This window comes from Eurytemora carolleeae, unplaced genomic scaffold (genome assembly GCF_000591075.1).
Source record: "Eurytemora carolleeae unplaced genomic scaffold, Eaff_2.0 scaffold195, whole genome shotgun sequence".
Lineage (NCBI taxonomy): Eukaryota > Metazoa > Arthropoda > Copepoda > Calanoida > Temoridae > Eurytemora > Eurytemora carolleeae.
In genome coordinates, this window is record NW_019396094.1 from 255004 (window position 1) to 279285 (window position 24282).

General features: G+C 33.1%; 1 protein-coding gene across 1 annotated transcript in view; it reads right to left on the bottom strand.

Moving 5' to 3' along the window:
- Positions 1 to 18834, bottom strand: part of LOC111694727 (uncharacterized) — a 25514-nt gene extending 6680 nt beyond the window's left edge. The window contains exons 1-12 of the mRNA XM_023463720.1: positions 18737 to 18834; positions 18572 to 18645; positions 18308 to 18362; positions 17473 to 17580; positions 16997 to 17109; positions 16840 to 16942; positions 10995 to 11056; positions 10783 to 10845; positions 10058 to 10405; positions 2523 to 2734; positions 2390 to 2430; positions 27 to 102 (exon numbers count right to left, since the gene is read on the bottom strand). Of these exons, the coding sequence (XP_023319488.1) occupies positions 27 to 102; positions 2390 to 2430; positions 2523 to 2734; positions 10058 to 10405; positions 10783 to 10845; positions 10995 to 11056; positions 16840 to 16942; positions 16997 to 17109; positions 17473 to 17580; positions 18308 to 18362; positions 18572 to 18645; positions 18737 to 18776 (1295 nt within the window). The 5' untranslated portion in view covers positions 18777 to 18834. The remainder of the gene's footprint in view (positions 1 to 26; positions 103 to 2389; positions 2431 to 2522; positions 2735 to 10057; positions 10406 to 10782; positions 10846 to 10994; positions 11057 to 16839; positions 16943 to 16996; positions 17110 to 17472; positions 17581 to 18307; positions 18363 to 18571; positions 18646 to 18736) is intronic.
- Between the last annotated feature and the right edge of the window lie 5448 nt (positions 18835 to 24282).

Below are 24282 nucleotides of genomic sequence, written 5' to 3' on the forward strand. Positions count from 1 at the left end.
AAGAAAATCTGTTTAAAGAAAAATACCTGCTCATATTCTTCTTAGTTTCAAGGGAAGGTATGAGCGTTTCAAGAGTCGAAAGAGGTAAAGACATCGGCATTTCTGAAAAGAACATCAAAAGTTTGAATACATTGAGATGAATATTTTTGAATAAATGTGATCTTTCTTAATCAAAGCCAAAGAAAAAAAAGGATCCCTCATTTCTTTTGATCTCTTAAATAGATAAGTTTTGTGCATTCAAAAATTTCCAGCTTAAATGCGTTTCATGAAAAATTACTTTTTAAACATTAAACTGTTTTTAAACAGTTGACCAAGGACCAAGTTTTTTTTCTGCATGTTTGTGTGTTTCATCTGAACCGTAAATAATAAAAGTAAGTTGTTAAGATTCGAAACGCCAGATGACTATGTTATAGAGCTAAAGGAATTGAGTTTTTTCGTAACAAACTCTGATTTCTAATACTTTTATCTTTCCAACTCGGTGTTTTATACTTTGGATATTTCAAATTATGAATTCTATTAGATATGATAATCTTACTTTGAAATATCAAAGGTTTACATCATCAGATTGGAAAGATATAGGGATTAGAAATTTTCTGGGTGTGGCAAAAACTAAACTCCTTTACCAGGAAACAAAATTATTTGACATTGTATATAACCTATGCATTTGTGTCCTACAAGTTACTTTTTCATGTAAATATAGGTTTTGGATAGCACACCAGTCAGCAAAAAAATCGAAAACTCTGCCAAAAGTTTTAGATCAAATGATGAAAACAATAAATTTTGTATTCTCTTCGTAGCAACTTTATTTCCAAAACTGTTTTAGCTTATAGGTCTTTAGAATAAATAGAGCACAGTTCCTCGAATCTACCTTCTCTGGTTCTATACACCCAGAGCCCGCGATTTAAAAACTTTGGCTCGAGCCGTAATTCCTTAAACCCGACATTAAGACCCAATCTTCGACCCAACTCTAACGACAGCTTGTATCACGTGATTGACAGCTGCAAGATATTCGGCTCGACTTAAGGAGTTAAGCCCAATGAAAAAAAAACCGACCTTGATTGGTTTTAGTGGGGAATAAGGCTCAATGTTGCGTCTTGTTCTCATAAAAACTGGGAATGCGCCAATTCCTACCATGAAAATCCGCCAAATAGAATATTAAACCGGTTTTTTTAATTCAACTCTGCTCTGTGGAAAATAAGATGCAGCTTTAATCCAAAAGCTCAAGCTGTAAATAAGGTCCGACGACAGCTTAGACCCGAGTCGAATTTCTCCGAATTTTTTAAATCGCGGGCTCTGTATACATATAATAAAAAGTTCTAACCAATCATTTCTTCCATAATTTCTGTAAATCTACGAATATCAAGATAAAATTTAATAATCCTGACATACACACAAAGAAGACTTTGCACTAACAATAGGTGGGTCCTGTACTGAAAAGTGGATTAAAAAGTTAAAAAGACGGCTTTGTTCAAAAGTCACATCAAACAAAAGTAAATCGCACATAAAATTGAACTCTTTTATGGTTTCAATCATAACCCCTAATTTTAAAGAACTTAATTTCAGCCTTTTTAGCCAAGTTCCAAGGAAAATCCAACTATTAAAAAAAGAATTGGGATACTAACACATGCAGATTTCCTCTGGCAGAAGTCAGTTCCGCTATCTTTAAATGTATGTACCTCTTAGCAGTATCTTTAAATGTATGTACCTCTTAGCAGTGACTGAGATTTTTAGAGATAAAAAAGTTGGTGGAAACCTTTTTTTTAATGTACACCCTTTTAAATTTTTGGCTGGAAATAGTGAACCAGACTTACCATGAAACAAAAGATGTCAATAGTTCCCATATAATAATGTATGAAATTCTTGGGAAAGTAAGAAACTGAAATGTTATCAATTTTAAAAGCATTGCATGAAATTAGTTTCACAGAGATTGATAATATATAGATAACATGTTTATACAAAACTGGTAAGGGTAACGACTAACAAATATAAAACCAAATCTTTCTAAATTTTTAAAACAGTGTTCGGTAAAAGAACTAAAATCAGCAATAAACATTTAAAGCGATAAAAAACAGTTGTCCCGAAGAAAAACATAGGAATTTGTGTCGAATTTGAGATCGTCTTTGTCAAAAAGTAGCAGGTATTAACCTATATTTAATTAAAATAGTAAAAGGATGTTACGATATATGTCTATGATGTGTCTCTGTAAGTTATACAGTGAAAACGGACATGTATACTTTGTTTTCAAACAGAAACTTTCATGTTTTACTAAACATTTATTGGTACATACTGGATAGCATCAGTGTATCTTTGTATTGTTTTTGTAATGTCTAATTTTTTGCTACAACAAAAAATTTCCTGAATCTATTTAGTTTACAATTCACGTTTTTACCTGATTCCATTTTTTCTTCAGATGATTCGGACTCTGCAGATCTAATAATATTATATATTTTATTTCTTCTGAAACAGATAGTAACAATTTAACAAATTGGAGATTTGATTAATTTATAAGACTTTAAACTTACCTTATGAAGTTTGAGGACTTCCCTAGAATTTTCTTTTTATTTTCATATTGCTTTAAGTCTTCAATATTTTTTAGATAGTATATTTCAGCATCTTTTGGGTCATTTACTATCTTCTTTCCGTTGTAAACGCTAGCTAAATACTTTGGATTTAGTTTTTCTTCCATTTCGAAATTATCTGGAGTCATCTCTTTAAAATCCTTCAGTAGTGTTTCCTGCAACGGAATTGATCATTATTTTGAGCCACATTCGCATATTTCAGAGCATGCAAAAAAAGGTATTTATACACAAACTTGCAGTTTTTAAACAATGATACAGGCTGCCCAATTGATGACATATTTGACATTAGATTTTAAATATTAGTTTGGAGATCCATTATTGTATAACCTTTCTAATTATAACCTAATTATAACCTTCTTATTCATAGTTAGGAATAGGCAACCCTTTCTCTAGATCTTATTTCATCTCCTTTCAAACTTTAAAACATATCAAATTATACTAAACGAGAGTTATCCCCAAACACAAACACAAACTTCACAAAATCTCTAGATTCGTCCTTGTTAGATCTGTCAGAAGGAGGCAAAGTGGTCCAAAAGAATAATGTATATTAAGCAGATTCATTCAAGTCTAATCAAGTTAAATATTTGAGGACAATTGCTTTTCTCAGAGAGATGGGGGGGGGGGCTATATCAGCTTTCCTTTCTTGGCATCCTGGTCTTTTCATAACATTTGCAAACAAATTCTAGATAGGCTTGATGTTGTAAATGCCGTGCTCTGAAAAATTCATCCCCTAAACTGTATTTGTCCAGGCACAACCAATCTGCTATTCAAATCAACCAGGACACAACCCACCTGGCATTAAATGCAACACAGGGACGCAAGCATAGCTTATCAGTCTAGCTCTAAATGCTACACAGGGACTTAAGCGTAACTTATCAATCTAGCTATTACTCAGGCTCTAAATTCCACACAGGGACACAAGCAAAGCTATCAAACAAGCTATTAATTCGGCTCTAAATGCCTCACACAAGCATTGGCTATTTTATCAAGCAGTTCAAATGAATAAATGTGTTTTTTATGTACAAACATGGATTATTAATAATTGTAGTGATCTGAACAGTCAAAGATAAATCTTACTTTGTCTTTCAGACGTAAATAAGCTTATGGTTAAATAAGTAAGAAGTTGAGATTATAACCCTTATATTAAATAGAACATGAGTAAATACAAGGAACATTAATATTAATCACATTATTATAGGTTGGGTCTAGAGAGCTGAAGATGTCTGATCCCTGAGTTGAGATCCCAGGAACTCATTGATGAGATCATTCAATGTATCCAGAACTCCCTCTACATGCCGGAGTAGATCAGCTCGGAGTTTGTCCCTCTGTGCGATGGTGTTGCTCAGGATCCTCCGGTCCATGGGATTATTGTTTCTGTGAGATCACAAATGGAGTCTATACTCCTAAGGGGATTAGAGAGAGGTTCATAGTTCTGGAGGGAGGAGTACTTGTCCTCAGAGCTGAGGTTGGTTTCCTCTGTCTCTACTGAAGTTTCAGTCGTGTCCAGGTCTGGACACGGGGATTCACATCCCCCGTACTCGTGGATGAGCTGTTGTAGGCCTCTTCCATCGAGATATTGTACAAAAGGATCAGCAGACAGAGGAGGATCAATAATATGCAGGGTAGAGGTAGGAGCACTAGAGTCTTGGGTTGCAGGCTCCTCAGGTATCTACAACATCAAGTCAGGTGGCTTCTCAAAGTAGGCGGGGGAGAGGAAGGTGCAGGGATTGATGGGATCAAGACAGATGTTGCGGGATTGATTAATGGAGTTGTAGCTCGGATAGAAGGTAGCAGCATCAGGGTTCATCAAGTAGTACACTACAGGGAAGCTCTCAAGGTGTTAACCTTCTGAAGATCTCTGTAGTACTGGCGAGGGAGAGGGATCCAAGAAGAGCGGGTATCCAATCTCCAGTAGCATCATCAGGCCAGGGGGGAAGTCAGCACCTCTCAATCTAAACATGTATTAAGGGGCGGTGGTCTGATTATATCAATCTTATAGTTGATGGAAAAATCTTGTTTATCTCAGAATACTTCATAATGTAAAAGGCACTACAAGTATAACCCAATATTTATTACAAATGAGATGGGGGGGAGTGGTTGAATAATAGGGTTATTTTATCCCTTATTTTCAATCAAACAGCTTCTTCATATGCCAGCAGAGCTCCCAACCTCATAACCTGTGCTGTAGGTCTCTTACCATTCCGGAGTCTGCCTCATTCCAATGTGGTCCTGGTGATGAGAGCTGCAATGGTAGGAGTGAGACTAAACATCAGGACAGCCACAGCACATGATACCAGGATGACGAGATACTTGAGGGTGAGACTGATCAATATAAACTCCTTGATTATGCTGAACTTCCATGAGAAAAATGCTAATGGGTTTAGATTGAATTTTTTAATCTTATTCTCTCACAATAGGTATTACTGGACTCAACCGTAATGCTGCCATCTTCTACAAAATTATAGACGAACTGTTCATCCAAGTCCAGTCTCAGAATCTTTCCATCAGGGGTTTCAAATTGTCCTTGGTGTAGAGATCTTTGGCAGACTTAGGGGGAGACCGGAATACTGATCTCCGGGATGGTCATAAACTGCCAGTGGCTATAGGCCCTGCAATATCCTCTAAACTGGGATTTTTTGCAAGGCACATAGAGCACTGGAAGTTATATGAACCTGACATTTGGCAATGATGGTTTCATGCTGGCAAGCTCTATATACGCAGTATCTCTGTCCCTTTCCAGTGCCATCATCTTTGGCTGTTGTTTCCTCGCAATTAATTCCAGCTGGATCCCTTCTACATTGTCATTAATTTTAACATAATTCTTAGCTATAGCTGTGAGGGTAGGAGGGTTAGAATCTGTTTCCACAACTGTAAGATTGTCCTTAATCCCTACTTATCAGCTGGTTTCTCTCTAAACTCTCTGGTTGATTCTGTGGAACAGGATTAGCTTTCTGACTGTCCTTGCAGTGCTTGTCTAACTCCCCATTTGATCTAAACATAGCTATGGGGTTTTCATACGAATAGTTCTACGCATCATCCCCGGTTTTCAATGTTCTTTCTTCAATTTTTCTTAATTTTTTGTTTCTCTTGTGATCTTGATTTCTTTCTTCAGAACCTCGTTTAACGTTTCAAGGAGTTCATCAGTACTGATATGTTTTCTGCTTCATCTTCTAACCTTTTTTTGTACTGTTCAAGATATGACATCAAATCCGACAATTTTCTCTCTTTAAATTTTTTGTCTTGGTTTAACATCTCATTTGAATCTATTTTGAAGCTTTCATGAATCAATTTCTTTTTATTTTCTTCTATGAGATAATCTGATTCTCATACATAATTCATCATTTCTTTGTTTATATCTCCCTACTTTTTTTTCCCCCTAGGTATTTGTTATCTGTGCATTCAGCATATTTATCCTTGTGTAATGCTCTTGTTCTTGATGCTTCTCTTGATCTTGATTTTTATCTTGTTCTGATCTCTTCTCATTTATGATGAATTCTGGAACATCTGTTTCCCCATAACGTTTCAGATTTGCCACCAGACCAAAAAACTTATCCGAAAACTGTTTGACTATTTTCTCTTTCAACTATTCCTTTTTGTGTAAGATATCATTTTTATCTATATTGAAGCTTTCACAAATAAATCCCCTCTTACTTTCTTCTGTAGGATAATTTGATTCTCGTACATTGTTTATCGTTTCTGTTAACCCTATTCCCGCTGGGGGGGGGGTCAAATTGACCCCCCCCCCATAACTCAAAAAGTATTGGTCTGAGGCTGTTGAAATTTTCTGACTTTTCTTACATACCCAAAGCCCTCCCTTTAGGCCTAAAACCGGGCTTTAATACTAACTGCCTGAGTCCTCAGGCACACTGCCTGAATGACTGCTTTTGCCTGTAACAAACTAAATCTTTGTTTTGACCCACTTTCACTTGTCAGATTTTGATAAAATTTAGCTTTTCGGAAAGCCTATGACATAAGGAAACGGATTGCACAAGTTTTGCGAAAAAAAAATTGAAAATTTTTTGCAAACAACCTGTCAAAGGAAATTTGCACATTTTTAGTTTTTCTTGATTAAAAATCAGGTTATTTAAAATTTTGCAAAAATTTTTGCATATTTGAAATGGCATGGTCAAAGGCTTTTAAAAAATGTATAATTTGTCATTTTTTGGACAAATTTTTTTTTGCAAACATTTTTACTATAAAACTGGATTTTGCGATAAAAAATTCAATTTTCGCAAATTTTCAAATTTTTTTGCAGATTCTAAAAGTAGAGCACAAGAGCTTTCTAATGATGTATCATTTGTCATATTTGGACATAAAACATGGGATTTAGAGGGGGGGTCAAATTGACCCCCCCCCCCCAGCGTATCCTGGTTTTCAAGTACCCCAGCGGGGATATGGTTAATGTTTATCAACATGCTCTTGTTTCTTCAGGTATACATGACTTGTCTACTGTCTCGGCAATGATTTTCAAATCAGCATAATTCTGTGTATCTTTTTTTTCTTATCTTCACACATGCAGCTCGGATATTGTCTGATAAGTTAAGATTATCTTCCTGGATTATTCTTCCTGATTCATGCTCTTCTGGTGGCATGGTTCCTTTGAAGTTCTTGTTTTACAGTTTTCTTTCTCCTACTTCCGTAATAGCAAGACTCTGTCACCTCTTGTTGTATCTCAATTCCTGTTCTGGGACTACCTGTATTATTCAACCTGTTTGACGCACCGTGTTCAGCTTCCATCGATATCAAAAACTCCTCATCCTTCATCAAGGTTTCAATCCTAGCTTTATCTTTATTACTCACCAATCTATCAATGTAGACTCAATCATCTGTTTTCTCAACCAGAGCTTTTTCTTCATCACTCAACATGTTTCCTATACTGTCCAACCAATTTAGATTGGCATGGTCCTTTTTTCCTTTAATCCTGGATTTCTCTTCTTCTCCTTCTTTTGTATATACTTGACTTTTTTCTTCATCTTCTTCTTTATTGTGCATCTTTTTCTTATTGTCCGAACTCGGAACTATTCCTTCCTGATACATCATTAAATTATTGGAAATGTTTCTAAAGTCAGCATAATTCTTATTTGTTCTTGCAGCTTCTAACTTCCTGACATTAGCATTCGACTAGGGCTCTTTAAATTTAAAGATTTAAGGCAAATCATATATTACAGCATGATTAGAAATAGGTGTAATTCAAGATATATGTCAACATACTGCAAATTTTACGGAATATCATATAACCCAATATTTATTGCAGGCTGACACCAAAAGTCTTACATAGATCCAGACAGCTTTGAAAAGCATCAATTTTTAAGACTGGGTCTGATCCAGATTTTAATTTTGTTTTTAACCCACCACCTTGACTGAAACTTTTTGATAGCCCTAGACATGTACAATTTTACGTACATTAAAGCTTTTTAAGTTTTATTTTTAAAGAATTAATTGGCAAAATGCTTATCAAGTTTTGAGTGAGAGCTTTAAACCTTTTAATCAATGTGAACACCGTCAGACCAAAAGTGTTATGGTCCCATGACTCATGAGGTATGTCAGCTAAATCATCGCCAGTGTACAGTCAGAATGTCATATTCATAAGTCATATTTTTTTGCACATAAGTAGCATTCTGACTCTGAGATCAGTAACATTGCCCCGGGTTCTGCCCCTCTTCTGCACATTACAAGAGAAAAGGTAGTAACTTTGGTCCTCTTTAGTTATTGCGAGTATTACTAATGAAATTTACAAATATCTAAATATGTTACTTAAAATTGTCAGAAAATCTTATATTTTGTAATCAAATAGCTTTGGGGACTTATCAGTTTTTTTCATCGGCAGTGTACAATTGATTTTAAAAAAGAAACAAAGTAAAACAGTTGTAATTCTTTACGCATGTTTAATTTTCTCAGTTTAGAATGAATTAAGAGAGCTTTCAGATGATATCAAGTTTGGTTTTGTACGACAACTCCTAAATGTAGAGGTATAAAGAGATAAATCTTTATTGAATTTCATAGTTTTACACTGTTCATGCATATGATTGATATGTTTAAAATAGGTTTGGCTCCAGGAATCAAATTTTGAGGTCAAAAATACTTTTTGACTTTTCTATCAACCTTCAGAATATTAAATCGACGTCAAAAACTCAAAAGCTTTTAAATATTGATGTTTCAAGTCAACAGGTTCATATAGTAAGTTTAAAGCATTAGGTGTGTTTAAGACTAGTATAAGGGCTTCAAATAGCTTAAAAACATAAAATATTTATGTTTTAACTCCACACATGATATGTCTAAAGTATGTCTTTATAACTCAAATTTTTTTTTATTCTGCTCTAGAAATCTGTTTTTCGAACATACTTTTAGACCAATTTGTAGTGCTTAAGGTGATTGTGGCGGCTTCAGGCCTAAAAAATCAATTGATTTAGGTAAAATACCTTTCAACAATTCTCACTACTAAGTTCAAGTACGGAGAAAAAGAGAATGTAATATAATAAAATTCGCATTGCATGAGCTGAAAATTGTCAACCAATTTCTTCATTTTGAATCACAAATAATCAATAGTGGGATGTTTCCAGATATTTTTTATCTTAATTAATTAATACACCTTGAAGTAAGGGGAGGAAGGCCAGCCACAACAATTTCTCATCCGAACCACATTCTCCTCATTTTCTCGTCCGAGCCACCTCAGAATCCTCGTCTTTTGATTACTTTGTGTTAAAAAGTTTCCAAATCTTGAAGATAAAACTATTTTCAAAAATCTGGCCACGTTAAGGCATAGAATGTGGATTGGATTGAATGATTATATCATGTTGGAATCTTCAAACCCATGAGAATGATGTCAAACTTTATTTAGGTAAAACTTAAATCTCTTCTGCCTCCGTAATTGCTAACCTTCGTGAAATAAAATAAATAGCAAAATATTCGGCATACCTCTGCCTATATTTTTCCCATGGAACCACCCGGTAAAATTCTATGCTTTTCACTTTAGTTAACAAAAAAGATTGAAGTTCTATAAACTTGGAATTATTTGCGGCATTCTACACCAGGAATATCTGAAAATGCGCGTAAAAAAGGTGAACATTTTTAAAGACATTAAACTTGAAATCTTTAATTCAATTGAAACTTTTTTTCGATTTATAAAAATTTGATATTTCATTTATGCCCTAATGTGGCTTGATTCTTAAAAAAGTAATATTGAAAGGACAAGGATTTCAAGGTGGCTTGGACGAGAAAATGAGGAGAATGTGGCTCGGACATGAAATTGTTGTGGTTGGCCTTCCTCCCCTCTTGAAGCACAACATAGGAGTCCGATTGCCACGTTTTTAGAAACTAACATAAAATTTATGTAAATATTTAAAACTAACAAAATAACAATATTTAAAACATCAAAAAAGTTTTTTTTCTCAGGTTTTTGCTGCCCCCAGAGGTACGTTCGCTGTATAATGTACATATGTCTAAAGGATCGAAGCTTGAAATATCGTATTTTTAATTACCTTACTTTTATCGTCTTCCTTTGTGTCTGTTTTATTACGTTCGATTATGCTACCATCGTCGTTATCACTTTGTGTGGCCATATCTTTTTGTTCAGTGTCGTTAAAACCGCTTTCATCTTTCTTTAAATTTTGTTTTGTGATCTCGCCTGTTTCTGTTACCGTATTTATAGAAATGCTTTTTTCTTCTTTCAGACTCTCTTTTGGTTCCCTGTCCAGTACATTACTCGATGTTCTTATCTTTAAGTTATGTTGGATACTAGAGTCAATTTCATTTTTATCATCCAAGGATCTCTCCGTAAAGTTGATTTTTTCCTCCTCAGCAGATATTTCTTGAATGCTTTCAGATGACTACAATAAAATTAAGGCATGTTTACCATAATTATAGATAAGGCTTATCAATAGAAGTATCAAACTTAAATTCAAGTATTTTATGGCTTTTTTACTTTTTATTATGTGAATCACATTGATTTTGAATTTATGTGTTTCAGAAAAATGATCATGATTTGAATAAATAGGCTTTTTAAAACTTATTTCTCATTTTATTATTTATATTCTAATTTGGCTTAGCCACTTGAAAAGCAACAGTTGAAAGCTAAAACTGTTAATTTGAAAGGGATGGACAGTTTTGACTTTTTTGAAACGTTTGTTTTGTTTTGCTGTACAAAGCGCCCGGTTCAAGCATATTAATTTAGAAAATGGTCAGACGTTTTTACAGATTTACTTACAGGTGGGTCATCATAGGAATAAGAGTAGTCACCGAAACCAGCAACAGCGTCTTCGTCTACTTTCTTTAAAGAATATTTCATGAATTAAAATTATCGTGAATTTCTATAAATCTATTTTTCCTACAATAAGAAAAAAATCAATTTTAAAAAAATACTAAATAATAGATACGCAAAATAATACCCAAAAGGGCATCAAATAGTTTATTACTTACCTGAAGTACACTTTCTTCATTGCTTCCGATACCTCCTCCACCTCCCCCATTGGCAAGCTTAACTAAAGAAGATAATTTTCAGCGGTTTTAAATTTATTATGCTACTGACTATACAGTTAAGGAAATCAAGACTTTTTGTACCCAACCCGGAAACTTTTATCCTAAAACTCCGTTCCAGGATGAAAGTCTATTCTGGAATGGAGTTTGGCGTACTGCAAGATGACCTGAAGCATGAGAACTACATGAGCTAGATTTCAGGAATCCATTGTTCTCCAGGTAGAGCCTAGTTAGCCTAGTCTACTAGGCTCCCCTAGCTGGATATTATCAACGAGAAAACTGTGTTTGAAGCTCTAACAAAATTAAAGGCAGGGATAAGTGATCCAACTTTCTCTTTTATTTATAAATTTTTATTAAATTCGTGCTATGATTATGAAACATGTGACCATCTATATATATATTTTGCTTGTCTGCCGTTTGTGTCCAATAAACGTCATAAACGGGCCCACATTTTTTTGGGACCATGCATGATCCCAGGGAAGGTTTATGGATGATCAAATGTTAAGAAAATTGAATTTTTGAAAATTTGAAAGTCTACGAAATGTTTTTTTTTATAAAATTCGCGAATTTTTTTTGTTTTGGAATATTTTCAAAGAGAAAATGGTTTAAAGTTAAATAGAAGCGCCCTACTAGCCTTGTCTTTATATAAACTTTGCTTGTCTGTCTGGGTGTCAGTGTATTTGTTGGTGTGCAATAAACGTCAAAACAGCTGAATGGTTTGAGGCCCAAATTTTGTGTGGGACCTGACATGACTCCTGGGAAGGTTTATGAGTGCTCAGAACTTCAAAAAGTTCCCCCCAAAATTTTTGATTTTTGTAAAATAAAAAAAAATGTACATCCGCCAAAATTTATTATTGATGAAAACTTTTTTATTATTGATTAGAAAATACTGAAAGATTGAGGAAGATTAAAGCACTGTTTAAATGGTTTCTGTGCAGCGGTACAATTAATGTATTTTTGCTTCTTGGTACGTACTGCAGTAGTACTTTTTTAGTTAAGGACAACCTAGGATATATTGCATAAAGTTATAAATACTTAAATAGCTGGTTACTATAGGCTGCTCACTAATAGTTCAAATGAGAAAATAAAATAGTTCAAATGAGAAAATAATAGTTCAAATGAAAAATAAACAAACAAAAATTTCAAATGAAATAGTTAAAAAACATATAAATAGTACAAATGTGATATACTCCTACTCCCGACGTGATTTTACCTGGCCCCTTTGTCTGTCTTAACTCCCACGGCAGACACTGAATCCAACCTTCGAGCGTGCGAGGTTGGGAAGACTTCACTGCGGATTTTACTTTTTGACATGACCACTTTTTCAACAATTTTCAATTAAACTAATATTTATTTAGGGTTAGGGTAGGTTAAGACACTTGGGCCGAGCGCTGTGGCTAGGACAGGCTAGAGGGCAGAGTTCTGCGGCGTGCACGGGTTAGGTTAAGTTATGACACTTTCTGGGCCGAGCGCTGCGGCTAGGATTCAATCTCGATCTACAAATGGCATACCCCCTTAATCATGCTTTTAATTAAGCGCGGCAGAGAAGTCTTCCCCAACTCGCACACTAAAAGGTTGGAGTTCAGCGTCTGCCTCCTCCCACGGGCCTGCAGGCCCCCTGAGGCCCCCTCCCCTAATTACTTCAGCTGATCAACAGCATTTTAACTATTTTTGTGTTCATTTTAACTATTTTTTTCTGTCCTTTTGAACTATTTTTATGTCTATTTGAACTATTTTTTTTGTCTGTTTGAACAATTTTTACGTACATTTGAATTACTTTTTTGTTCATTGTGACTATTTTTTTGTTCATTTCAACTATTTTTTTGTCCATTTGAACTATTTATTTCTCATTTTAACTAGTTTTTGTTCATTTAAACTATTTTTTGTCCTTTCCATTTGAAATATTTTTTTCTCATTTGAACTATTTTTTTCTCATTTGAACTATTTTTTTGTTCATTTGAACTATTTCATTTGAACTATTTTTTTTATTTAAACTATTTCATTTGAACTATTTTTTTTCATTTGAACTATTTCATTTGAACTATTTATACGTTCAATTGAACTATTTGTATGTCCATTTGAACTATTTTTTTGTTCATTTAAACTATTTTTTTGTTCATTTGAACTATTTTTTTGTTCATTTGAACTATTTTTTTGTTCATTTGAACTATTTTTATGACCATTTGAACTATTTTAATGTTCTTTTGAACTATTTTTTTTGTTTATTTCAACTACTTACGTGGTACCACGTGCAGTAGTTCAAACGAACAATAGTTCAAATGAACAATAGTTCAAACGGGAGTAGTTCAAATGAGATAGCATCCTCAACCAGGGTTCATATAGGATCGGGCGCGGAATTGCGCGGAATTTCGTGCATCGGAATTGGTTTCATATCTATGAATCAATAATTTTAACTGTTCGACTTACAGCTTTATGCAGCAGATACAAGAATGGAATTAAATATCTCTGTTGATTTTAAAATAATCGAGGTCCGAGTGTCACTTGTTTCAACAGTTTTCAAATTTTAAAGTTTCTTGCGGTTTAGCTCCTAATTAACAATTAAATATGATACGTTTTTCATTTGTTAACATTGGATAAACTTTAAAATGGAAAATTTTTTTGGTTAAAACTGTAAGGTTCGTTTAATCAAAATTAGATATTTTGCTACAGTGAGAGCCAGAAAACTATGGTACAGAAAGACAACATCACAGTGTATTTAATGTTATAGTTACAAGTCAAACAAAATTAATTAGTAACTTATTAAATCACTTATCCAGTTACATGGGTCTGCTTGAGTCTAAAATGACTTTCTGGTTATCAGGCTGCGAAGGAATATTATAACACAAAATATTAAGTTTAAATTCAATTTTCTTAGCATTTGAGACTGAAATGTTAGTGAAGTTCAGTTTATGGTATGCCACAGCCAAAGTTTAAATTGAATATTTTGTTGTTGAAAGGAATTACGCAATATTTAATTTTATTAAAAAATTGAAACACAACGCAAGAAAGTTGGACGGAATTGCGCGCTTTTACACACGAAATTTGCCGAAATATATTTCCATATGACTCTTCTGATCAGATGCTTTGTGCTAACTGCCGTGTTCTGGGGGGACGTAGGGGATAAGATAGACGACGATGTGCTTTCTTTTCCAGCAAGATAAATGTCGTTTCACTCCTTTTACAGCATTTAACTAACCCTAGCTGTCCTTTAAACTGCTCTTTAAATAGAACCAACTTGCTATCTCTAAGTGAGAAAGGGGGTTCAATACCCTTGTCTGCCTGCCCTGTTATGTATTTAAGGCTACAAACATACTAGGGTTCAATTCCCTTTTGGACTGAATCTGGATTGTTGGGCTTTATTCTTAGGTTGCATTTGTTAGGCATTTTTTCTCCAATTGGGAGTAATGAACTTATATGATACTATGTACATATGGATTAACCCTTCGTTGAGTTCACAATAGTACTTTACTGAATCACAGATTTTCTAGGAAATTTACCATTCTCCACCATCCCAACATAGTAAGGGGCATATTCAGAACTTATCAAATACAAAGAGTTGTATAATTTCATAGATAAAGTTAGTAAGGAATTGAGTCTTTGCCACAAACTCTACTTTTCTAAACCGTATATCTTTGGATTCCAATTTCGTAGACCTTAGATATTTCAAACTATGAATCCTGTTAGATCAAATGATATAAGTTTAAAATATCAAAGATGTATGACATTGGGTTCCAAAGACATAGGGATTATTTATTCAGAGTTTGTGGCAAAGACTGAATTTCTTTCTAGGGTTTAGACTGTCCGTGTCCACCCCACTCACTAATAAATCAATTAAATTATGTACAACAATATCACAGAGTTTATAGCTCATGGCTCAGATTCAGAAGGTTGAAAAATCCTAGTTCTACCCTCCCCGCCCTTGGACATGATGACACCCCTCAATCAGTTGTCTAATTAATTATCAACTACACAACTATAATGTATAACCCCGTTCCGCGGTATGCGCGCAACTTTTCATTTTTTATGCCTCGTGTATTTAGCTTTTTACAGAAGCAATACAAAATTTTCAATATGCTAAAACGGTTTTGTGTTAGGAATAGAAATTTTTTTTCTAAATTAAAAAAATTATGACATTTACCATTAACTATTAGATACTTGTGATAAGTTTCTCAAACTTTTAGAAGCTATGTATTCGACCTTTAGTAGATTTAGGTAAACATGATTTCAGAACTGGTTTATGTAAAATATGTTGAATCTATCGAACAAGATAGAAATGTTCATTTCAGAAATCTCAACAAGGAAATTGAGTGTTTGCCACAAACTCTTGTTTTCTAATTTCGAAATCTTTGCAACACAATGTCATAGACCTTTTATATTTCAATCTATAAATACTGTTCGATTAAATACACTAAGTTTGAAATTTCAGAGGTGTACATTATCAGGTTGCAAAGATATAAGGATTAAAAAATTGAATTTGTGGCAAAGACTCAATTTCTTTTGTGTCAAAATCATTTTCCCATAAATTAGGAAATAACAAACTCTTCTTAAATTACGATCAAGGTTAAAAGTGATAATTTTGTTTTAAACAATTTTGGTAATATTGAGTTTTCAACTATGATTAAATTCTTATGTACCGTCTAAAAACTATAATTATATATATTTTACTTTTATTTGTTTTTATAATAATAATTTACCATTTTACAAAATATATCTATACTAATAAAAACCAAATTTCTGTAAGGCCGGAAATTTGAAATCGATTGCCGGTTTCTAAATGGTAACGAATTACAATTTCTACTTTTAAGAATTATCGAAAATCCTCATTATTCCTTTTTACTCTAAAAACATTGAAATGCGAATTCAGTCATTGTTCAGGGTTTCATGATGATGATTGATGCTTTTAGCACTTTTAAAGTCGCTGGAAGTTTGTTGAAACCCTCTTTACACCATTTGCAAAATGCCAAAAATATTCTACGTTTTTTTGGCTAGTTGAAAATTCGGGTTTATAGCTCCTTAGTTTCGAAGAGCTTTTAAGTCTTGATTTCACATAAATTTCTCTAGAAGGGGATGGTCCATTTGATGTACTTACCCGTTTTGCCTATTGTCTGTATATACGGTAACTTGCTTAAGCTATAAATTAAGATTCAGACCGGTACTTGAAATGAACCGGAGTTTGTGTATTGTTATTACACGTGAGACAGTATTTATTTTGGTAAGGATTTTAATTATTCTTCCTTCTTTCAGGTAAAAATTACGAAAAAAATGAAGGATTAAATTTCTTAAATTTAAGCGAATCACAGTAAAAAACAAATGATTCCGCAAGTTAAAAATGTCAACATTTAATATTTTTATAAATGCACCAATTTAGGAACTAAAAAATTAGCGACTTTTAGAGCAATAACAGTCAAAAGCTAAAAAGTTTAAAATGAAAGGGTGTGATGAAGCGCCCTAAAAACCTAGTATTCGGAGTAATATCCTTTGCTATTATTTGAATACTTTTTTAATTCAAAATATTACGGAAAATGTTGAACATTTACAACAAAAATAAACCTAAGAAAAAAACTAATTTCAAATAAGAAACTTTTAACCCAGTGGATCCTAAAATTAAAAGTAATTGATTAAAAATATGTGATGATGATAATGTTACTTAATATTCAATATATTGCAATAAATAGCTGGCAATAGCATTAATAGCAACAGTTTTTACGGGTTTGTAAATCAAAGTGTCTTTTTATGAATTGGTGCAATGCAAAATAAAACTCAGTTCAATTAAAGCAGTAAAACTTACTGAATGCCATCGTTTCTTCTGAAAAGGTGTCACACTGGCTAAGCATGTTAAAGAATGCTTTTTTCGAGTCCTCTTTTTCGGGTTTTTTTTCTTCATTCTCCTTCTAAAAAATAACAGATTTGGTAAACTGTGTACATTAATTTTGGTTTTAAAAAACCTCATCCTGTGGTTTAGATTTTTGTCCTGCCCTCATTTTGTGTAGCTCGGGATACTTCTTCTCAAACTCTGGGTCCTCCATCACAGAGAGAAACTTTTTGAATTCACTTTCGCCTGTAATTAAAAAGATTAAATTAAATCAAATTATGAATATTAGGCTCCAAAGAAATAAAGAGATAAGAAATATAGACGGCTTTTGTTAATTTATCGAGAAAATTCAATAAATAAATTGTCTGAGTTTAGTTCCGGCCATATCTTAGTTTAGTTCCGGCCATATCTGAGTTTAGTTCCGGCCATATCTTAGTTTAGTTCCGGCCATATCTTAGTTTAGTTCCGGCCATATCTTATATGATAAAAACCCTTTATCAGCTTTTATTTTAGTGTGTGATGTCAAACTTCTATACAAAGGTCAATTAAAAATATTTAAATGCTATTTTTACTTTTTAACATCTTTTACTTTTTACTTTATTATCATACTTCCTGGACATGCTTCAGTACAGTCAATAACACCAAGCCCTCTGCAGCGTATGGGTGTATCACCACAGTTCAAGTTTCCCATTGTATTGCACGTAAACCCACTAGAAGCTAAAAATAAATAGAAATAAAATATAAAAATGAAGATAAACAAAACGCACAGAAAATTTAAAGAATATAGTGATAAAGTAAGAAAGTCTCCCAAAAAAATTGTAAAATGAAAATAATTAAACGCATTTTGTCGCAAAGGTCTTACTAATTAATCATGAATTCTTAATAGATAAATTTTGTACAATGTTAATGATCTTTATATGTACAAAGATTATTGGCGGCCGTCTGCATTAAATCAGGTAAAGTACGGTGGTAAGCGATTATATCACTACAATGAAGACGACTTTTAAAATTTAAGTTTTGATTGTTAACAACCTTTTTTCGACTTACAAGCTTACAAGTAATCAAAGAGAAGCTTTTTAAATTGATAAATTCTCTTGACTTCTATGTTATATCGTATACATTCTTTTTAACAGCTTGATATAAATCAAAATTGAAATCGAAAGTCTTCCTCATTGTATTGGTAAAATCGCCTACTATTATATGTTTTGCAATCAAGTGTGTATGTTAATCGAGTCTCTCCATGTGCACAATCAAATCACAACCATAATATTAATTGTTACTTTGCCCCCCTGAAAAAAATAGTATTACTGATTTGCTTACAACAACACAAAAAACTGACAAGATTCATTAAATGTCGTCTTCATATTCAACAGTTGGGGTTTAGGGGACCAAAATACGAAATCACTAGTTCCTAGTCGAACTAAACAAAAGTAAGATAACTTACACATTCCAGGATTTACGATTCCTTCCCCAGAGAACATACTACCGCCTGCCATAATCTATAAGGATATTTGTATTTAAATAATTATAATTGTTTTACAAATATTAATCAATATTAATCAATATTAACAAATATAATGTATTAAAATTATTTGTTTTCTGGACTGCAAAGAAAACTTCTTTGCATTTTCTAAAATTACTAATAAATCTTTTTGTAATTTTGCTTGAAACGTATTTAGTTAAAGAAAAAGTTTCTAATCTGATTTACCTTGGCAAAAAATGGATTATCTTTGAGTGGAAAGTTGAACAGTTCTCTGTACAGGCCTTTTGAAACACCCTGTCCTAAAAACAGAACGTTTAATACGGTGTTGCGACGTTCTAATAACAAATATTTTTTTTTGGGGGGGGGGAGAAAGCCCTTTTTTAGTATTACCTTCAGAAAGTTGAAAAAGAATTGGGATTAAAAACCACATTTTCGAACCCTTGTCTTCCTCAGTGACTAAACAAATATCATACAAAACTACAAGTTTTATCTCTGAAAAAAAGAATGTTTTCTCTGTACTGTAAATTTCTTATCATATATTTATTTAATTTCTAGACTTAAACCTTTGATAATTCAAACTTTGAATATTTGAGTTAACAGAAATCATGGTTTATGTATGCATGGTTACAAAGATAGCAAGATTAGGACTTCAGACTTGGAGTTTCTTTAAAGGATAATAAGCTAATATTAAGGATAAGTACAAAAACTAACATACTCCATATTCACAGATTCAAGCTGTTTCTTTTTATCATAGAAAAATGTATATCTGTTAAAATATGTTGGATCAAACTTTCCTAACTTTGCCCTACTTCAAGTGTGCATGTCTCTGATTTCTCTTATTTCTCTCTTTTCTCTCTGTGGTTAGTTTGTGCTCCTCCGTTGCTCTGGAAACGAGATCTATAGCGACTCACACAATCAAAATAATATTTTGTACAGAGTGTCCCACGAAACATGACAGTAGCAAGACGATTTGAAGTTCGTCCTTGATCGTAACATAATTTACAAATTTTATTCGTCAAACTAAACTTTAAAGGAAACTTCTAAAGTTAGTAATCACAACATAGCCCTATCTTGGCATTTCCAAAATGTGATCTGCCTTTTTTGTATCTCTTAATATCTCAGATAATATTTACGGCACAAAAAAGGCAGACCACATTTTGGAAATGCAAGGACTAAGAGATTTTTGTGGGTTTTGTTTCAAAGAATCATACATTTTAAGGTAAGTCGAAATCTAAATGTCACAAATAAATTCAATAGCAAAGACGACTTATAAGTCGTCTTGCTATTGTCATGTTTCGTCGGACACCTTGTAGCTATGAAGATATTTTTAAATCCCAAGAAAGTTTTTACTTGATATCTTTTTTGTCTTAAGAGAATTATTTTAAATCAGTAATTTTATTGTTCGGATGAAATGATTAGTTTATAGAAATAAATCAAACATTTTATTAAATTTACAACATAAAAAGATTGTAACATTTAGTTCTCTGATATCGTTACAATTCCAGACATAAATCCTAGGGAAATCGAGATCAACCCTTGCCCCCCTTCTTGAGGGTTCACTTTCATTCCCAGTACCAATTCATAATTTATCCAAACTTATCATATTATTATAATATATATCTCTCAGGGTCTTGAATAAGTGGGTTTATCAATCTACATTTTATTGGTACAAATATATCTGTTAACATCTATTCTTATTGAATCATATTCCATAGATCTGTAGAGTCCCTCAGCGGTAAAGCAAGTCTCCACTAAGCTCCTATATAGGAAGAGTCTCTCAGTCCCTCAGCTGTAAGGCAAGTCTCCACAGAGCTCCTAGAATAAGAGGAGTCCCTCAGCTGTAAGGCAAGTCTCCACAGAGCTCCTATTATAAGATGAGTCCCTCAGCTGTAAGGCAAGTCTCCACAGAGCTCCTATTATAACTCCACAGAGCTCCTATTATAAGAAGAGTCCCTCAGCTGTAAGGCAAGTCTCCACAGAGCTCCTATTATAAGAAGAGTCCCTCAGCGGTAACGCGTCTCCACAGAGCTCCTATTATAAGAAGAGTCCCTCAGCGGTAAAGCAAGTCTCCACAGAGCTCCTATTATAAGAAGAGTCCCTCAGCTGTAAGGCAAGTCTCCACCATGCTCCTATTATAAGAAGAGTCCCACAGCTGTAAGGCAAGTCTCAACAGAGCTCCTATATAGGAAGAGTCCCTCAGGAGTTCATCCAGTCCATTGTCTCCACTGGTGTGAATATGGTTGGCTCCAATAAAGGTGAGATTCTTCCAGTGATCCGTAATCCTCCGGATCTCTCTATCATATTATTAGTTCGGTAGATCCCATCCTCATAGATCCTCATGATCTCTTTTTCACCTGGATTCATTAGCCTGTATTGATCCTCTCCAGTGTTTCTAACCATAGAAACCCCTGGAATATTAGGGTGTGTAGGTAGTTGAACCAGTTGTATCGCAGTGGAACTACATTACTCTGATTCTATTATTTGTTCTACAGTTCCAGTGATCCTCTGAGTCTCCAGTGTTTCTAACCATAGAAACACCTGGAATATTAGAGGGTGTAAGTAGTTGAACCAGCTGTATCGGGGCTTGGAGGTCATTTTCAGGAGGTTTCAAATGTCTTTCGCGGGGCTCATTATGGCTCTGCACCCCCTCCATAGATGAGTAATTCATGATAAATTTTTTTCTTTCATAATATCAGTTGTTTAGTTGTTTTTCATCTGTGTTATTGTTACACACAAATTAGTTTTTAAGCAGTCCAAATACGTCACAGTAAAATGTATGAAAATCTTATCCCTCCCAACTTATAATATCTATAACAAATTGCACATTTAATCTAGCAGAAGAACAAAACAACCTTTCACTCTAACATGCTCAAATAGTAAATACACTAATTTATTTGGCTTGTTTTTGGGGTTCCCCTGTTTGAATGCAAAAACATAAAAATCGGGCCTAAATGAATTGAGTCTTTGTCTAAAACTCAATTTTTCCAATCCTATATCTTTGCAACCTTATTTGCATCAAAAATTTAGGGATTAAAGTTTGTAATTTTTAGAAATCGTTAAAAAAATTGAAAAAATCGGCGAAATTTTTAGCTTTAAATTTAGCTTTACAGTTTAGTCTGGAATGGATCGGCTGCTCTGTGTACCATTTTTAAGGTCCAGGATATAACCAAGAATACCAATTCCTTAGATCCACTATGCTATTGACATTAGGATGGACATACAAGAGCTCTAAGCCGTGTAACTGAAAAACAAATTAACAGTTACGGTTAGATTCATGTATTATATAAATACTAGGCTTTAAGGGCGCTTTGCCCCCATCTTCTTTTTCAATTGTGAACATGTTCCAACTTCAATGTGTTCCAAAGACTTTGCTAATTAAAGATAGCGCATCAGAAAATCTACGCAAATTTCAATGCATTTTCTCTGGTAGAAAGGATAGTAACTAATGTCGTCTTCTCCAGAAATCCAGTGTATATTTACCCTGTTGACGTTTCATAATGTCGTCTTTTGTAATGTATTAAATAGTTATTTAGAAACAAAACAAGGAAACAATTTTAGTTTTTCTATCTTAAAATATTTAATTTGTCCATAGTCCATAAAAGTGACTTGTAGAAAGAAAATGAACATAATTTACAGAATTCATCACTTTTTAAGTTGAAATAACGAGGATATCTTCCTCATTGTTACCCAGATAAATGTTTAAATGGTACCGTTGTTAATAGGACCTTTAATGGGTTGGTAACTTGAAATCACATCTATCAGTCCCTTAGAACATTTACTTTTGGTTTAAAGTATGTTTAGTGTTTATATGTCTCATATCTTTTATGCATGTAACCTTGTACTTTTTTACAGTAATCAATTATCTCATTACTTTTTCATTCAAGATTTCCCTCTCTACCTGATTTAAATGAATTATTGAAAAATAAAACGTCAAATATTTATTTAACAATGTAATAGTTTTTACACAATCGGGATCTTTCAGCGTAAGGAATTCATAAGATCCAATTAAAGAGCCTTCATTTAAACTTTTTTCTTTTTGGATCTGCTGGTATTGTAAACGCAGACTCTCCTATTCTTGGTTGGCTTGGTTGGGTATCATACATGTTACTTTGCCTGTCAGTGGCACCTACGAACCTAAATTTATCAAAATTATTCATTGAATTTGTATACATAAAACTCCGGAATTTGAAGACGAAATTTAGACAATCTGCATGTTCACTGTTCACTGCTCAATTGCAGTATTTTATGTTCATTGAACCATTTAATCAAAAATTAAGTCTTATAAAGTCGTCTTTATAATCCCCTAGTTTTATTTTCATCAAAGTATTTTTTTATTCCGCCTTCTTAAAATCCTCCATTAATTCATGCCTCAAACCTTTTGTAAACAACCTTAAAAGACTTCTAAGTAAAAGGTCGTCGTTTAATTCGTATTTTTAAAGAAACTTTCTGTGATATTTTTTTCTTTACCGGTAGATATTTTTTAAACAAAATAATAGTTTTGAGAAATACTTAAATTTGTTTTTTTATTGTATTTCACTGTTTAAGTATATCACAAAAACTATAATGTTTTGTGAATTGGTGGTAGTCTAATTAGATCTGTATATGATACACTTGTGCAATGATGTACAATTTGGCTTTCTATGTATAAAGCTTCAATAGTTTTGCACAAGTTCAGGAATTTGTGAAATTTAGAGAAACAAAATAAAAAGTCTAAATCTCAATAAAAATAGACTTTTTAACATAAATTGTAACATTAAAAACTTTATTATCATGTTAAGGTTTTTCGAAAAAAAAGGATTTCGGTTGATGTAAAAGCCAAATTTTTTTTTGGAATTGGCTTGCAGACTTTTCTGCAAATTAGGAGGTTCCGGAGGTCATGGATGCTCTGTACCCCCTCCCTTCGTCTTTATAATTAGCGAAGTCTTTGATGTGTTCTATGTGTGTGGGAGTCCGATTGTCATCATTATCACTCACAAGCAAGCAACAACTATTCCTTGTTCTAATCTAATCCTTTGAAATTCAACTTCCAACTAGTTTGTCTGTGATATTTGCAAACAAACACCAAACATTTGTACAGAGTACAAAGATACTTGCCGCAACTCTTTAAATCCAAATCAAGGATTTTAGTTTAAAAGTTGTTTAGATTTTAGTTCTTATTATTAAAGCTGCTCAGTTTTACAATTTCATTTAAAACTAAGGTTAAATATAAGATTTATCATACAACTTGGATAAAAGAATTCCTTCTTCCGTGATCCAACCTGAACAATAGAATGATAGTTGATCCATGAACACATAATAAAAAATTAACGGTGTAGTATAAACATAGAGAATAGAATATATATTAGAGGGGAATTTAAAGAATCTCTCGCTATGAATTTTTTCAGTCCCTTTCAGCCTGAAAGGGAGTTCAAAGTGTACAAATCATAAATCACAAAATATATGCATTAATACAGCATGTTCCCTAGACTATTCATTTCAATTTCGAATTTTTTAAACTGTTAAATAAACTTTATAATGAATTAGGTGAATAAAAACATCATTTGATTTATAGTTATAACGGAAAATCATCGTTTATAAAGTGGAAGGCATAGAGTCTATGTGAAATGATCATTGGTCAACTATGAAACCAGCCTATTTCATTTGGTTTTCTTTTAACAATAATTTTAGATTTGCTATAAAATGATATTCCAGGGCCCAAAAGGTTATATAGCATAAATATGTGAAGTACACCTGCGGTATGGAAACAGTACAACAAAATGGCCGTTTTACACTTTTTTCTAGTAAATTCCCCTCTAATATATATTCTATTCTCTATGAGTATAAAATATGATTTTCTTTAAATAATAAAAGTTCGAAAATATTATCGAATATTTGATAAAAGTTAAAGGATCATTTATAAAAATCATTTTGTATTTCTTATTTTAAAACATTTTTCA